The sequence below is a fragment of the Molossus molossus genome, unplaced genomic scaffold (assembly GCF_014108415.1).
Source record: "Molossus molossus isolate mMolMol1 unplaced genomic scaffold, mMolMol1.p scaffold_m16_p_17, whole genome shotgun sequence".
Classification (NCBI taxonomy): domain Eukaryota; kingdom Metazoa; phylum Chordata; class Mammalia; order Chiroptera; family Molossidae; genus Molossus; species Molossus molossus.
In genome coordinates this window covers 16,154,022-16,168,392 of record NW_023425352.1, presented here as the reverse complement: position 1 = coordinate 16,168,392, position 14,371 = coordinate 16,154,022, and the positions used below count along the sequence as shown (strand labels likewise).

Sequence of the window (14,371 nt, the reverse complement as noted above, 5' to 3'; positions counted from 1 at the left end):
ACAACAAGCTTTAATTATCTCATTGCTTCTGTGGGTCAGAAATTTAGAGTAGCTTAGATGAGTGGTTCTGGCTCAAGGTCTGCCATGAAGTTGCAGTCAAGACATCAGCCAGGGCTGCTGCCATCTGAGGGCTTGCCTGGCCCAGAGGGTCACTCACGTGGGTATCGGCAAAAGGCCATAGTACATTGCCACAGGGACCTTTACCTGAGGCTATTTAAATGTTCTCTTCCAGAGCAGGTATCTGAGAGAGAGCAAAGAGGAGCCTGCAGTGCCTTTTATGACATTCAACACTGTCATTCCTACCATATTCATTAGAAGTGAGTCGCTAAGTTCAAGCCATATTCAAGAGGAGAAGAATTAAACTCTGCCTTTGAGGAGAGGATTGTTCACTCTCTGATCACAATTTATTTTAAAATACTACAGTATGCCACAGTTTATTTACCTTCCTCCCAACTGCAAAATATACTCACCTTCTAACCCCCCTGCAAAAGTCTCATTTCTGTACCATATTAGCCTGAATCCAGAATCTCATCTAAATCTGGTCCAGGTGTATAATTCATTAAGTACAGCTCTTCCTCTCAACCTGTTGACCTAAGAACTAAAAAGACAAGTTTATTGACCTGAGAACTAAAGAGACAAGTTTATTGACCCAAGAACTAAAGAGATAAGTGGCGGGGCAGGCAAAGATAACTGCTATAACATTCCTTTTCAAAAAAAGGGGAAAATTGGGTTACAAAGGAGTAATTCATCCATAGCAATTCTGAAATCCATCGCGGCAAATATTTGGAAATTCTCCTGATGAGAACTCAGTCCTTCTACTTATCAGGGATGAGTCTCCTTAGCTCTTGGCTCAGCCCTCTGGGCTTTTGGTTTCATCCTCTGAGTCATCATTCCTTTTTCTTGAAAGGTATCCTGTGTTCGCAACTGTTTTTTTCTGAACATGCTTCTTTCTTGTAGAGGTTTTGGAGTTCAAAGACCTCTTTTCCTTTTGTACTGTCTTTGTTCCTTTAAGCCTAAGCTTGCATTGTTTCTGCCAATATAATTCTCTTAAAACCTGTGGGTCTCCTATGAATATTGGGGTTCACTGTTAGACAAAAGCCTATAAAATAAAATTCAAAGATATTCCTAATTCGTGTATGTAAGAAATGAATTTGTAAGCCTTCTATTTAAAATGGTAAGTTTATTTGTGAAGAAAGGAAATCAGGAAAGAAATTAATAAAAGTGAAGCATAATACTTTTTTTAAATTAAGCACTTACTGTGTGCCAGGAACTTATTATGTATTGAATCCTGTTTAATCCTCATAAACTCAGTCAAAGAAGTATTAGTATCACTAGTTTACAGACGAATAAACTGAAAATTTGAGACATTAAATAACTTGCTCAAGTTTTTACAAGTTTAGTTAAATGCTGGGGTTTGAATTTAAACTCCAGAATTCATACCCTTAACCACTAAGCTGTACTACTTAAAACATTCAACAATGAAATAGTTTCACCCATATATTACTTATTCAGCTTCAAATTCTGTTGCTCAAGTTAATTCAACACAACTCAAGAAGAGTTTTCAGTCAGAAGACTTTTTGGTGTTTATAAATTTGAATAACAAACATAGTACATTATTGTCTTGAGCTGAGAAAATAAGAGCATAGAATTTATCTCATCTGGACTCCAAGTACTACTTCATTTCATAACCTTTTGTCAATTTTTTTTTTAATTTAAGAAAGTATTTGTCTTAGAAATAAAATGCTGGTGAGTAAACTGGTTTAGCTAGAGATTTTGTCAATGCAGTAGAGAGAAGCCACAGGTTTTATTTGCCTCATTTATATGTCTGTGGAGACCCTAGATTGTCACTTAACCCCTTGTCTCAGAATGAAGTGTTCATGGCAAACCACTAGAATTAAGTGATGCCTCATCAAAGTTAAAGAAGCATATAAGTTGAAAAACTAACGGCACATTGTGCATAGTAGATATTTAGTAAATTCTGAATACATGGATGAACGGATATGTGAATAGCTAGGTTGGCTTTGAATCATTAAACACTTGAATGTTGTCCATAAGCTGCTACAGAAAAACAATTAACACGGAAAACAATTGGTGGGTTTCAGAAAAATAATGAGAGTTCTTAAGCCTTACCGCTCATAGGAAGCAGTTTAGACTGGTGCAATACAGAAGTGTGCAATGTTATTCTGACAGATAACACAACAGGAGTGAACGTGGTGAGAGTCTAGGCACATGATACACTAACATTTCTTATAACAGGGCTATGTGTGATGCTACAAGCTTATTTTGAAGATAGGCAAAACTTCAAAGTCATATACATTTTAGAATATCACTGTAATTAAGGCCTAAAATTTAACGGCATCTTAATTAAAATAGTTGGTCAAAATCACCATGATTTATCTGGGCACTTTGGAAGTTTAAGATGCAAGTATTCTTTATAAACGGTTTGCATTTTATTATATACCAGCTTCAAGAAAAAATATTATTCTAACCTTTAGCATTATATTAATTAAGACTTAGATATAGGAGAAAGACCATCCAGAAGAAAATTTGGTTTATTTGTTTTTTCTCCTTTCAACAGGACCAGTGGTAATCTATTTCCAAATGAATACATTTCTTAATGGAGAATTTCTAAGTAAGTTTGTTATGCTCCTAATCCCTCTTTAGGGGAGAGATCTAATAACATAATTGCAGGGTGCCTTGGGAGCAGCAAGTCTGTAATCTTTTCTTCATTTTGCTCCAAGTTTTCTCTCTAGTAATTATTTTGAGGTAGAACATCCACATGTGGATATTTTAAATCCAGCTCTGATATTTATCAGTATTTTTACCTGATTTCCATGAGTGAGATATTACTTATAAATTAGCCCATATGATATTTTTATTTATTTATTATTATTATTATTATTTAGTCTTAACTGAAATAATTGCATCCGGTCAGTTTCTTTCATCAAAGTGGTACTCTTTTTTGTAAGGTAAAAAATCTTTTATCTATTGGCACTTTCTCCTAAAAGTTCTGATCTTAGATGCAGAAGCCTTAAGATCTGACATTTTAAGTTAATTCTACTTTTGGTTTATAGTATAATGAGTATATATATACATATACTTAAAAGTATACTCTTACCCTACATGAATCTCAAATCTCTGAATCTTTCATGTTGTTATAAGTTTATTTTTATGCATACCTTATGAATTCAAGTTTACAGGATCACTCCCTTACCACTGATAGAATAAAAAGGTATAAGATTCAGATAAGGCTTTTAAGGCACCCTCTCTCTAACATAAACATTTTGTTTTTCACCTAGTGATTTTTTTTATCATACTTTTTTAGACATGTGTTTGATCAGGGAGCTGTCCAAACTGTGATACTCTGGGACAAACCAAGTTTTCAAGTATAATTTTATTTGAGTTGAAGACTTAAACGACTTTTTAAAAATTTATAACATTCATTGAAGATTCATTTCTTTTTAAAAAAAAATAACTTCTCCCATTAGATGATGAGCAGGGCTAATTACACAGGAGGACTTTCTCATTCCAGTGATAGACTGATGAGACTGTTCTCTAGAGCTTTAGATTCCAGTACTAATAACATATAAAATGGATCTTTGCTGTCATTAATTCAGTCAAGATTGAGATCGGATTCTTTTTTGTTTCTTATATCTAGGAAAATAAGAAGAGAACTCTAACTTAATATTTTATTAATTGATCACTGAACTAGACACTCAGAGAGACTCTAGGAATGTGGGAGGTGCACTGTGGAATAGTAGAGAAGGAAGAACAAATCACAGTCATATGGTAGGTGCCCTAAGTGTAGTATAGGCATATGTTAAAAGAATTCAGAATGGGGTGGAAAGAAAAGAAATACGAAGATCTTTCCTATCTGGGGTGATTAAAGTAGAGACTTAAAGAAGAAGGTGGCATTTAAGATGAATGTTGAATAAAGGGTAATTCGTTAGGTAGAGGAACAGTGGAAACCAGCATTTTCATTTGATGGAATATAGTGAGCAAGGATAGAAAAATACAAGTTGTTATTAGACAATGCTTGAGTGAACTTCATAGGCTAAACCACAGCACAAGGTGGTAATGGTAGATACAGACAAAAAATTACATAACAAATTATAGAGGTCCTGGAGCAATACCAGACTATTTTGGTCTAAGTTAGGGGTCAGCCCATTTTCTCATCATTTCCAGTTTTAATCTGTTTATACAATTTTTTTATACATACATATATGCATATAGTAGTTGTTTTGGACCTGGGTTCACTATCACTTATTAGCTATGTGACACCGAGAAACTCACTTAACTTGATCTTCAGTTTCCTTGTTGGTAAAACGGACCTCATACGGACCTCATGCTGTAACAACATAAAAGCATATAGTATAATACTTAGTATATAGTAGGCAAATAATTTTGTGAAAATTGTATACATAAAGTTATATACAATATTGCTAATTTAAAACATTTTATGCTTTTGTGGCAACACTTTGACGATTATAATCATAATTCCTTAAACTGCATTATGGTTTTTGAAAGTCTCAAAGAATCTATTATACTGATGGCACTCTGGGGTATTCACATTCCTGTTTTCATGTGTTCAAGGTTTATCAACCCCTACTACTTCCTCCTCTTTGCTCTTCAGTATCTGAGATGGAAGCCACAGTTTATGCTTATATATATGTGTTATTTGATCTTTTAACTTGACTTCAGAAGCCCAGCATGTGATCTTGCTGCTCTGCTCTAAGTTACTCATTCTGCTTTGATTGGAGAATTCCTAATTGTAAGAGGACAAGTACCCCAGGATCATCATAATCTGCTGCTATGTAATTTTTTGCTCTATCTATCATTTCAACCTAATGCTGTAATCTAGCCTAAGAGATTTACTCAGTATTTTTTTTTCCTTCCTCCCTTCTCTCCTTCTCTTCTTCTCTCTACTCAGTATTTCTGATCATGCCTACTGCCTTATTAGTTGTATTTGGTTTCAGTGATACAACCTATCTCTGATAAAATTAGGAAAAGATCACATGCCCAAATGAGAGTCCAGATTGGAATCTTGGTTTTATTATGTATTAGCAGTATAACCTTGAGCACATCATTTACTATCTCAGGACTTTGTTGTGAAATTCAAATGAATCAACTATAAAGGATTATTTTGTTAACATTGGATTTTAGTAGGAATATGATTAATTATCCATCATAAAGATAAATAAAATTTTTATTTTTTAGTGTTTTAATGAAAGTTTAATAATTGTATTGATGAGTTTTGAAAACCAGCTGAAACAATTTTATATCATTAGTCATTTTTACACTAACTTTTATGACTTAGATAATTATCTGAATAATATTTCAAAAATATTTAAAATGTTAAAAATTAGTTATAAATGTTATGACAAAAAACATTACATCTTTTGGAATAGAAAAATTCTTATCTGTTAAAGCACTGTCAACTATATAAGAAGGCCAGGGAAATTTTATTTACTTTTAAATTTTCCTTTTCTTATACTTTATAGAAGCTATTGCCCATCTTTAAAGGAGGAAGTAATATTTTTTTAATTGATTACAGAAGGGCTTATACATTCCCCTGTATGACACCATGGATCATCCCAAAGCTTTAGGATGGTACTTGCCGTATTATGGGATATACAGCAGTGGAAAAAAGCACTTTCACTAATGAAAAACCCATTTGACCCGAGTCTTTGCCTCTGGCACTTGACAGCTGTGTGACCTTGGACAAATTTTTCAACTTTTCTCATTTAGCTTTCTCATCTCACTCAGCAGAAATTTCTCATTAGCTTCACAAATAGTTGTGATTCTCTTGAGCAACTGTTTAATTTTAACTATAAGGCCATTGTAAATAAACACATTGAGCAGATTTTCTTGATTCATGTTGACTGCTAGAGAGTTTAGATAAAATTTGACTCGTCTCTAGTGAATGCATAAAATTTTATAGCATGCGCTTTGTATCTTAACCTCTTCCATGGCTCTGTCTCACCTCCTTATAATTATTTCTCATTAGCTTGACTTTTCTAACGTATATTTAATTTATTTGTGTATTATTTTAATCTATGGAATCTGCCTCCAGTTCTTCTTGGAACAACATTCAATAAAATAAATAATACCTGCTTCTCAGAGCCATTGTAATGTGAATAATGAGTGATATAGTAGGTATCCATAATTTTTTTTAACTGATCAAAGACTATTGGTTATAGCTGTTTTGAATTGAGGAAAGTTTAAATAGAATTTGGTTTTAAACAGAAGATAACATTTCAAAAGAGCAGATTGGCCCATTGCCAGATGTCCAGAAGTTTTCTTTAGTTTATATAAATAAGTATATCTGGAAGATTCTTTTCTTTTCAGCCTTAAACATGGTAAAATACTCATGTTACTCATCTGTATGAAGGCATCTGTCCATCTTATATACAGCTCATACCGCTTTATGTTCCTAAGATCTTAGAAATATATTAATGGAGTTTTCTGATCAATTTAATGTATCTTTGTGGAAGAGATTTTATAGGATAGTTGCTCTAGTTTAAATCATGTATTTAAATCAACTAGATACAGACAATGGAGTTCAATGTTTAGAATTTTTATAATTGTATTAATGATTTTCATCTGACAAGCCTTGAATTTGTCAAAGAAAAGCCATATTCAACTGGTGTATACTGCTCCATGAACTCAGAATTCAAATATGGTCACAAGCTAGTATTTTTAAAATTAATCACTCAAACATCTACCTGCTCTATTAGTGGAAGGTACAGCATCTTTCTCTTGGAATTTCTGCTTTCCCCTACATTGTCCCAAGAAGTTCAGTGGTTTATATAGTAAGTGGCCTCCATATCCAAGATGTGGTGTGCACATCTGTCTGCCTATGTGAGTCACATTAAAGTCTGTTGAGTCCACCACTGCCACTGCCCCTTTCTGGGACATGGTGGTGTTGAAAACTAGTCTTACCCTGTCCAACAGAAGGGGGAGGTTCACTATTGACCCAGATGCCTGTGCAGGCCACCATGGTGCATTAGGGAAGAATGACCTCCCTGTCCCTCTTCCTGTGCTAAGCTTAGTTAGGGTGTTCCAGGATGCCCCATGATTGAGTTCCCAAGATTATAGCTGTTAACACTCAGTTCTTTCAGTTCATGTTACAGATACCTCTCAAATGTTCAAAAATCAACACGAGTATTGTTTCAGGACTTGTCCTAATATCTGCCATTTCATAGCCACAGAGCCACATTTTCCCTTCCCACTATGGGCTCCTATGCTTTTTTTTTTTTTTTTAAGTATTTTTTTCTGAAAACCTCTAAGTTATTCAGCCATTCTCTAAGCAAGGCTACATCTAAGCAGGAACTCCAGGGGATCCTACTCCCAGCCCTATGAGGAAGGCTTCTATCAGTGACTCAGAGATTAACCCTTCTAAATAGTATTTCCTCGGTGATCTTCAGGGCTTTCATACCTACCCCTCTTGGAGGCAGTGATTCCAAAGCAATTGTCTGCCTTCTTTCTCCTAGGTGAAGTGGGCGAAAAATTGAATTCAGTTTCTGGCAGGACATTCTGCTACACATGTAACCAATCTCAAATGCAAGAGCATAGTTTAGGTGATTTATAGTGCAAGAGCCTTCATGTTTAAAATGAATGAGAGTAGACATGAACAAGAGAACAAATGATGAATTTAATAAAATAAGTGTTGGTTGGGTATGATGGAAATAACAAAACCAGCTATTTCAACTAATGTCAAAAATTGGGAGAGATTTCAAATGATCAATATTAGCAACTCAAGGGTTACTGGAATAGAGAATTTCTCTTAATGTCCAGGATTTTTATATAAACACTTTTTGCAACACACACTGCCCTCCCCCACCCCCCAAAAAAGAAAAGATACAGCAGAGCTCCGGAACAGGAACATACTGTACCCAAAGTTGGGGGGAAATGTTCTTTCTTTAGTACAGTGTTGCAGAAGGGGAGTAATCACTTCTCAACTCTTCTTATCAGTTTGCTTTCAGAGTTCATGGAGCTAAGGCACTGCCATGGAAATCATAAAATGGAAGCCACGATTTAGTATGACTTAGCGAAGACTTTTGCTGTGAAGCACTCTGTAGTCCAGAGTCGTGCCCCATTCAAACAGGGACTCTATTCTAACCCGAATAATGAGGCTGCTGGGCAAGGAACGGGTCTGTGTTAGTTATAAGTCCATACTTGGTGTTCTAGTTTGCAAATTATTAACAGATTTGCTTTTACTATACCTATACTTGTCTGTAGTAGATATTATAATAGCTAATTTTCTTTGAGATTAAGAATGCCTAATGATTTTTTTCTCTCCTGAAAACAAGCTTCTTGCTTCTTCCAGTGTTTTATGTTTATTATTTTGTATTTTATATTTGAAAATAGTGTAGATGAAACCTATTCAAAAGAAGGGTGGGGAGGAAAAGATTGATTATATCAGAGCAAGTTAATGTTTGTGTTGCTCTGCTCCAAGAGAGATGTATGTGCTCAGTGGTTATTTTTGTGTATTGCAGGCCTTTCGGGAAGACCTGGAATGCCTTATTCAAGAACAGATGAAGAAAGGCCACAACCCAACTGGATTGCTAGCATTACAGCAGATTGCAGATTACATCATGGCCAGTTCTTTTTCGGGCTTTACTTCACCTCCCCTCAGTATGTCAGTTTTGGAAAGTTTAAAAAATGATAATTTTATCTCTACTTTGACCCCTGTACATCTCTAGCAGCATATTCTGCTCTGGCTCAGTAAGTTTAAACATCTAATACTTAGAGTAACATAGTGTTAGAATCTCTTACTTTTTCATATCCACCAGGCATCCACTAAACTTTGTAAGGATTGCAAAATAATTACAAGATGTGGTCCCTGCCCTAGATAAATGTATATTTTAGTTGAGGACACATACCATGAATGCACAGAAGATTAAAACTGCAAGATTACTGTAGAGGAAAATTATAAAGCAGTTCATGAGCAATTGTCTAATGACTCTTAACAAGTCATCATGCTGTGAACTCAGAGTTGGATTGATTATTGGCTGAAGTAGACTGAGAAAACTTGGGGGAAGAAGAAAGGCCTAAACTAACCAGCTTTAAAGGATGGAGTAGTTAGAACTTGGTGTTAAAGAGGGGTTAGGATATTATATTACTAATAGTTCTCAGTGAGAGCACCACGTTGGTGAGCTGAACACTGGAAGGCTATCAGGAATCAAAAGACGCTCAGTTAAAGCACTTTACACCTCAGCGATGTGTGTAGAGCTCCCTGCAGTCCCAGGGCCGGTGCAGATGCCAGAGGGGCTCGGGGGCCGCGCCGCATCAGTCCGCGGTGAGCCTTCACGTCCGAGTCTAGGGATTGTCTTTTCCTCTTTTTTCTTTAATTTTTTTCTCTTCCTTTGTTTTTCCTTCCTTTTTTTCTTTCTGGTTAAGGATTTATAAGTAGGAGTTCAAAGATTTGAGGTACTTTCCAAATAGAGGAGTGGCGTAAAGGGAGACATGATGGTGGAGACATGCAGGGTGTGGGTATGTCTGTAGAACTTTAAGTGGACAGGTATGTTAGCACGTACGTACTGGTTCAAGAATCTTTGAAAGCGTGAGGTGTAAGTGCTTGAATTAAAGTAGTGGTTGTGGTTACAAGAAGGAAGAGATCAATGAGAAAGGCCTCACCAAGGAAGAGTAGAGAAGACTTGGCAACAGGTTTGATGTGGTGGGACGGGGTCCTGGGAAGAAGGATGAGTTCCAAACCCACCTGCTCTTCTAGCTTGGGAGAGACATTCTGGCAGAAGAAACTGAAAAGTTAAAAGGTTGGGCGAGTGTGGTTTGTTGTTTCTGTAATATTGAGTGTCTAGTATAAGTCAAGCACCTTCCTTTTTGGGATAGGGGATACAGTGGTAAGCAAGACAAACAAGATTCTTTTGCTTGTGGAGACAGAAATTAGACTAAGTAAATAAAGAAAATGGTCCGGTAATAGGAAATGCTGTGCAGAAAATGAACGTATAGTGATTCCATAGGAGTAAGTAGGTGACTGCTTTAGATTGAGTGATCAGAGAGAACCTCTCTGAGTGACATTTAAACTGAAATCTGAATTGCAAGAAGAAGCAATCCATACCAAGATCGAGAGAAACTCTTCCAGGCAGAAGGAACAAGAGGTGCAAGTGTCAGATGGGAATAAGGTGAGAATGACTTCAGCTGCCTCTTCAGGGAACAAAAATAAAAATTATATCTAGAGTTTTCCTTTGAGGGGACAAGTAGAAAAAGTGATGTCAGAAACAGGCAGAAGCTAAATTATATAGGTTTGGAAGTTTGGATTTTATTCTAACTTTGGAAAGCCACCTTAAGTAGGAGGAGGATGTAGAAAGACCACTGTAGATTCTGTGTAGAGTCAACTGGGAGATTTCACAGTGATATTAGATAAGAATAGGAATGTCCAAAGTTGGGGATCTAGTTTGGCTTGGGGAAAAAAAGGGCATTTAACTTTAGGCATGCCAGAGTTGCCGAGAGAGGGTTGCCAAGACACTGCAGCAGCTGGAAATGCAGTCATAGAGCCCCAGAGAGTGGCTTGGCAGGTGGACATAGAGAAGTATTACTCAACGCTGTGGATGTTGATTAAATAAGCATACAAGAGGGTATAGGCAGAGAAGAAAAGAGTTTTTAAAAAAAAAGAATTCTGGAAGTTGAGAGAGGAAGACTAGTCAGAAAGACAAATAGTAGGAGGAGCTATCCTAGATACCATGGCAGGAAAGAGGTGCTGGCTGTGATGTACAAAGCTGTGGCAACAGGAAAGTCATGTCCTCGTGTTCAGAGCTCATGGAGTAGAAGTCAACCAGGTTGGCTAGAATATATATGTTGTGCTGTGAAAAGTGAAAGTTAAAGTTGGAAAGGTAGAGAAAGTAAGAGATAGGTTAATGGTTGACTTTTTTTTTTTTAATCCTCACCCGAGGACATTTTTTGTTCAGATAGAGTGGGAGGGAGAGAGAGAGAGAGAGAGAGAGAAAAACATTGATGTGAAAGGTACACATCGAGTGGTTGCCACCCGCATGACCCAACCAGGGCCGGGGACAAACTGCAACTGAGGTACATGCCCTTAGCGGGAACTGAACCCGGGTCTCTCTGGACCACAGGCCAACGCTCTAACCGCTGAGCCAAATGGCCAGGGCTAATAGTTGACTTTGAAATTTTGCCAGAAATTATACTATTTTGTATGGCTTACATGTTAAAAGTATTCCTTTGAATTAGTTCACAACATTTAAGAATTCGAATACCTCACACTAGAGCGTTGACTTGGGGCTTCTCTTTAATTGTTCTAATAGTCCTACACTCAGAACATTTATACCAGGTGTGTACTCTCTCGTAGCCTCCATGCTGCACCAGGCCCAGTTTCTGCATTTACAGTGATTTCCTGGTGTCCGTCAGCCTTCAAGCTTGGGGCCCCTGCAAAACTTTGGGCAGGAGTGTAGTGAGATTAAAGGTAGTACTTTAGGAAATTCAGTCTGATGGCGTTATGCAGAATGGGTTTACAAAGAGAGGGATTATGAGCAAAGACAAGAAAGAAAGCCATTGCAAGGGTCATATGTAAGGTAAGGCCTGAACTCAAGTATGGAAATCAGGGGTCTTGTAAATAAGAGAGTGATAGAATGTGGTGATCAGTTCCATGTGGTGGCCCAGGAGAGGGGTAGAGGTAAAGGCTTCTCGGTGTTTGAGCCTGCAGGGATTGTAATACCATCAATATCAGTAGAAGAGAGAAGATAAAAATCAGAGGAGATAAAATCACTTTAGACCCTTTAATTTTTATGTTATTATGGTTGAGGCAGTTAGAAACAGTAGGCTGAAGGAAGGGGCAGGAGGGCCTGGTCAGAGGTGAAAATCATAGTGTCACCCACACAGAAATAACAGTTTGGAAGCTTGAAAGTATATAGTGTTTTCATGGGGAAAAGTGTAATGAGAAAGGAACATCATGGAGGACTGAGCTTTGGTAAAAGAGCCACAGTGTGGGGTGGGGGAAGAAAGGGAAGAGAAATTGGCAAAGAAGGAAGAGGCAGGAAGAGAAATTGGCAAAGAACAAAGAAGCAGGTGAAAAGGGAACAAGAGATCCAGGACAGGATCATACAGACATGGAGAAGACGACTAAAGAAGAGGTGGTACATGGTGTCAAAGGGAATGGAGACTGAGCAAAAGTTGAACATAGCATCTGAGTCATTAGAGACCACTAGTAGTTGTTTGGTGAGGGCAGAATCCAGACTACTGTTTAAATGTATTCTTTTTCATCTTAAATATTTTTTGGTTGAATAAAAGTGAAAGCTATTTAGAAAGTAGCTTTCTGTTGTGATTTTCATCATGAAATTAGCAATAACCTCAGTACTAATAACACTTTCATCAATGGGGTCATGAGACCATTTCCCCCGGTAGTGTGAGACTCACTCCCTAACAAGTCACTCCCTAACAAGTTCTAGATGAAACAGCAAAGAAGATAGCTGATGCGTGTTTTTACTCTCAGCGTATTTCTCTGAAGGAAGATAAGCTAATGAAACAGTGTGTGGGCTGAGAGTTTCAGATCATTATGTACAAGGCTGGACACTCTGAGACTCGGCCTGCTTCCTGGCAACTAATTCCCAGGTAAGGGATTACTTGACCTGAATCTCTCTCCACAATCTTTCCTCTTCTAGGTCTCGGCATGGTTACACCTATTAATGACCTTCCTGGGGCAGATACATCCTCCTACGTGAAGGGAGAGAAACTTACTCGTTGTAAGCTTGCCAGCCTGTACAGACTTGCGGACTTGTTTGGATGGGCACACCTGGCAAATACATACATCTCAGTGAGTTCTTGGGTTTTCTATTACTTTTTTTTTTTTTTTAATCCTAACTAGAAGATGACTATACTCTTCTCACCTTTACTCAGAAGTCCAGTTTTCAGACTTTATTCTCTAAACCTAACATGCTGGATCACAGCCTAATCCCAATTTAAACCTTATCTCTAAGGGAAAGGCTGTAATTACCCCAACTTCTCCATTTACTATCCGTGGACATCTTTTAATTCAGACCAGTTTTAGAACCTGTACAGGAAGAAATCCTTCTGGCAGAATTTTCTCTCCTTGTTATTTATATCTGAGCGTCAGTGACATTAAACAAGTATTTGGGGCAGGGAAAATAGATGTGGTTAGGGAAATATCCTCCCTGGTCTTTATTTTTTAAATATATTTTTTCATTCATGATCATCTTAATTTCATGTTGCCACACTTGGTAGCAAGACAATATTTGGAAGCAAAAAAGTATGGAAATAATTGTGTGATGGAAATAGCACAGATTCGAAGTGTGCTCTCCCTACAACTTCCCTTTCCCCCCTGGCTTTTTCTGTTACCCTTTCCATCTCCACCTTAATTCCTTCCTAAGAAGAGACTTCTCTCTTCTTTGTCCATTTTACCTTAATTCCCATGCTGTAAATCAGAAGTAGAGTCATTACCACATTCCGTTGAATGATATTGGCATTTGTTTTGCATGAATGTCAGCTGACCCTAAGCAACCTTAGAACCCCCAAAATAACACTTCAGACAAGTTCAGTAAATGAGAAACTAATGTTGGAATTTTCTAGCAAGTACTTGAGGTTTGAGGAAAGAAAACCTTTCAGGGAAAGTTTCATGTTGCACATCTTTAGTTTCTGCTTTGTTTTTTTTTTTTCCTCTCCCAGATCTCTTACATTTATTCCTAGTCATGTTTATATTGCAAAATATGAACACACCTCACAGTAATTCCCTTTTCTTTCTTTTTTCTTTCTCCCAGGTAAGAATAAGTAAGGAGCAAGACCACATTATAATAATTCCCAGAGGCCTGTCTTTTTCTGAAGCCACAGCCTCCAATTTGGTATAATTTTCCTTCACTACTGTGTTACTTTTTCTGTTTCCTTGATCTTTTCTGACAGTTTTTTAGCTTTTACTACAGGATGGAACAATAAAAGGTATGGATGGAAAAAATACTAGGAAACAGAGAAAAGTTTGGGAAGTTATATTGACTTGTAAGAAAAGCTTTAGGGTTCAAAAAAACCAAAAACAAGGTAGTTGAAGAGACTAAGAATGAGTTGGTCTTATCAGTTAACCCGTCCATGTTTTGAATGGAATCTTTTCAGTTTTTTTCCACTCTGTGCACTCTTGGATTTGTTTTTAAAAATGCACACACACACACCACAGTCGATCTGTATTTCACAGATTTAAACTAAGTTCAGTTGGTAAGGGCATAGGGTCTGACATAGCATTTCATGTTCCCAGGGCTGTACTCCTAGCCACTACCCTCACCCTGCCGAACAGCAGGGACCACGTTGGTTCTGGGCGCTGCAGTGTTAGCGGATGGAAATTTTCCTGCCAGTTCAGTAAATGCTAAACTGGCCCAGACCTTTGGTGACAAGCTTA

At 37.2% G+C, this 14,371-nt stretch overlaps 1 protein-coding gene across 8 annotated transcripts in view; it reads left to right on the top strand.

Annotated features, from left to right (window-relative positions):
• Positions 1–14,371, top strand: part of ADD3 (adducin 3) — a 126,331-nt gene that overhangs the window by 97,545 nt on the left and 14,415 nt on the right. For 7 of the 8 annotated variants that reach the window (XM_036264569.1, XM_036264568.1, XM_036264572.1 and 4 more), the window contains exons 3-5: positions 8,499–8,637; positions 12,636–12,787; positions 13,749–13,829. In XM_036264569.1, the coding sequence (XP_036120462.1) occupies positions 8,499–8,637; positions 12,636–12,787; positions 13,749–13,829 (372 nt within the window). Of the gene's footprint in view, positions 1–2,578; positions 2,633–8,498; positions 8,638–12,635; positions 12,788–13,748; positions 13,830–14,371 lie in introns of all 8 variants that reach the window. The other variant, XM_036264574.1, reaches the window with a different exon arrangement.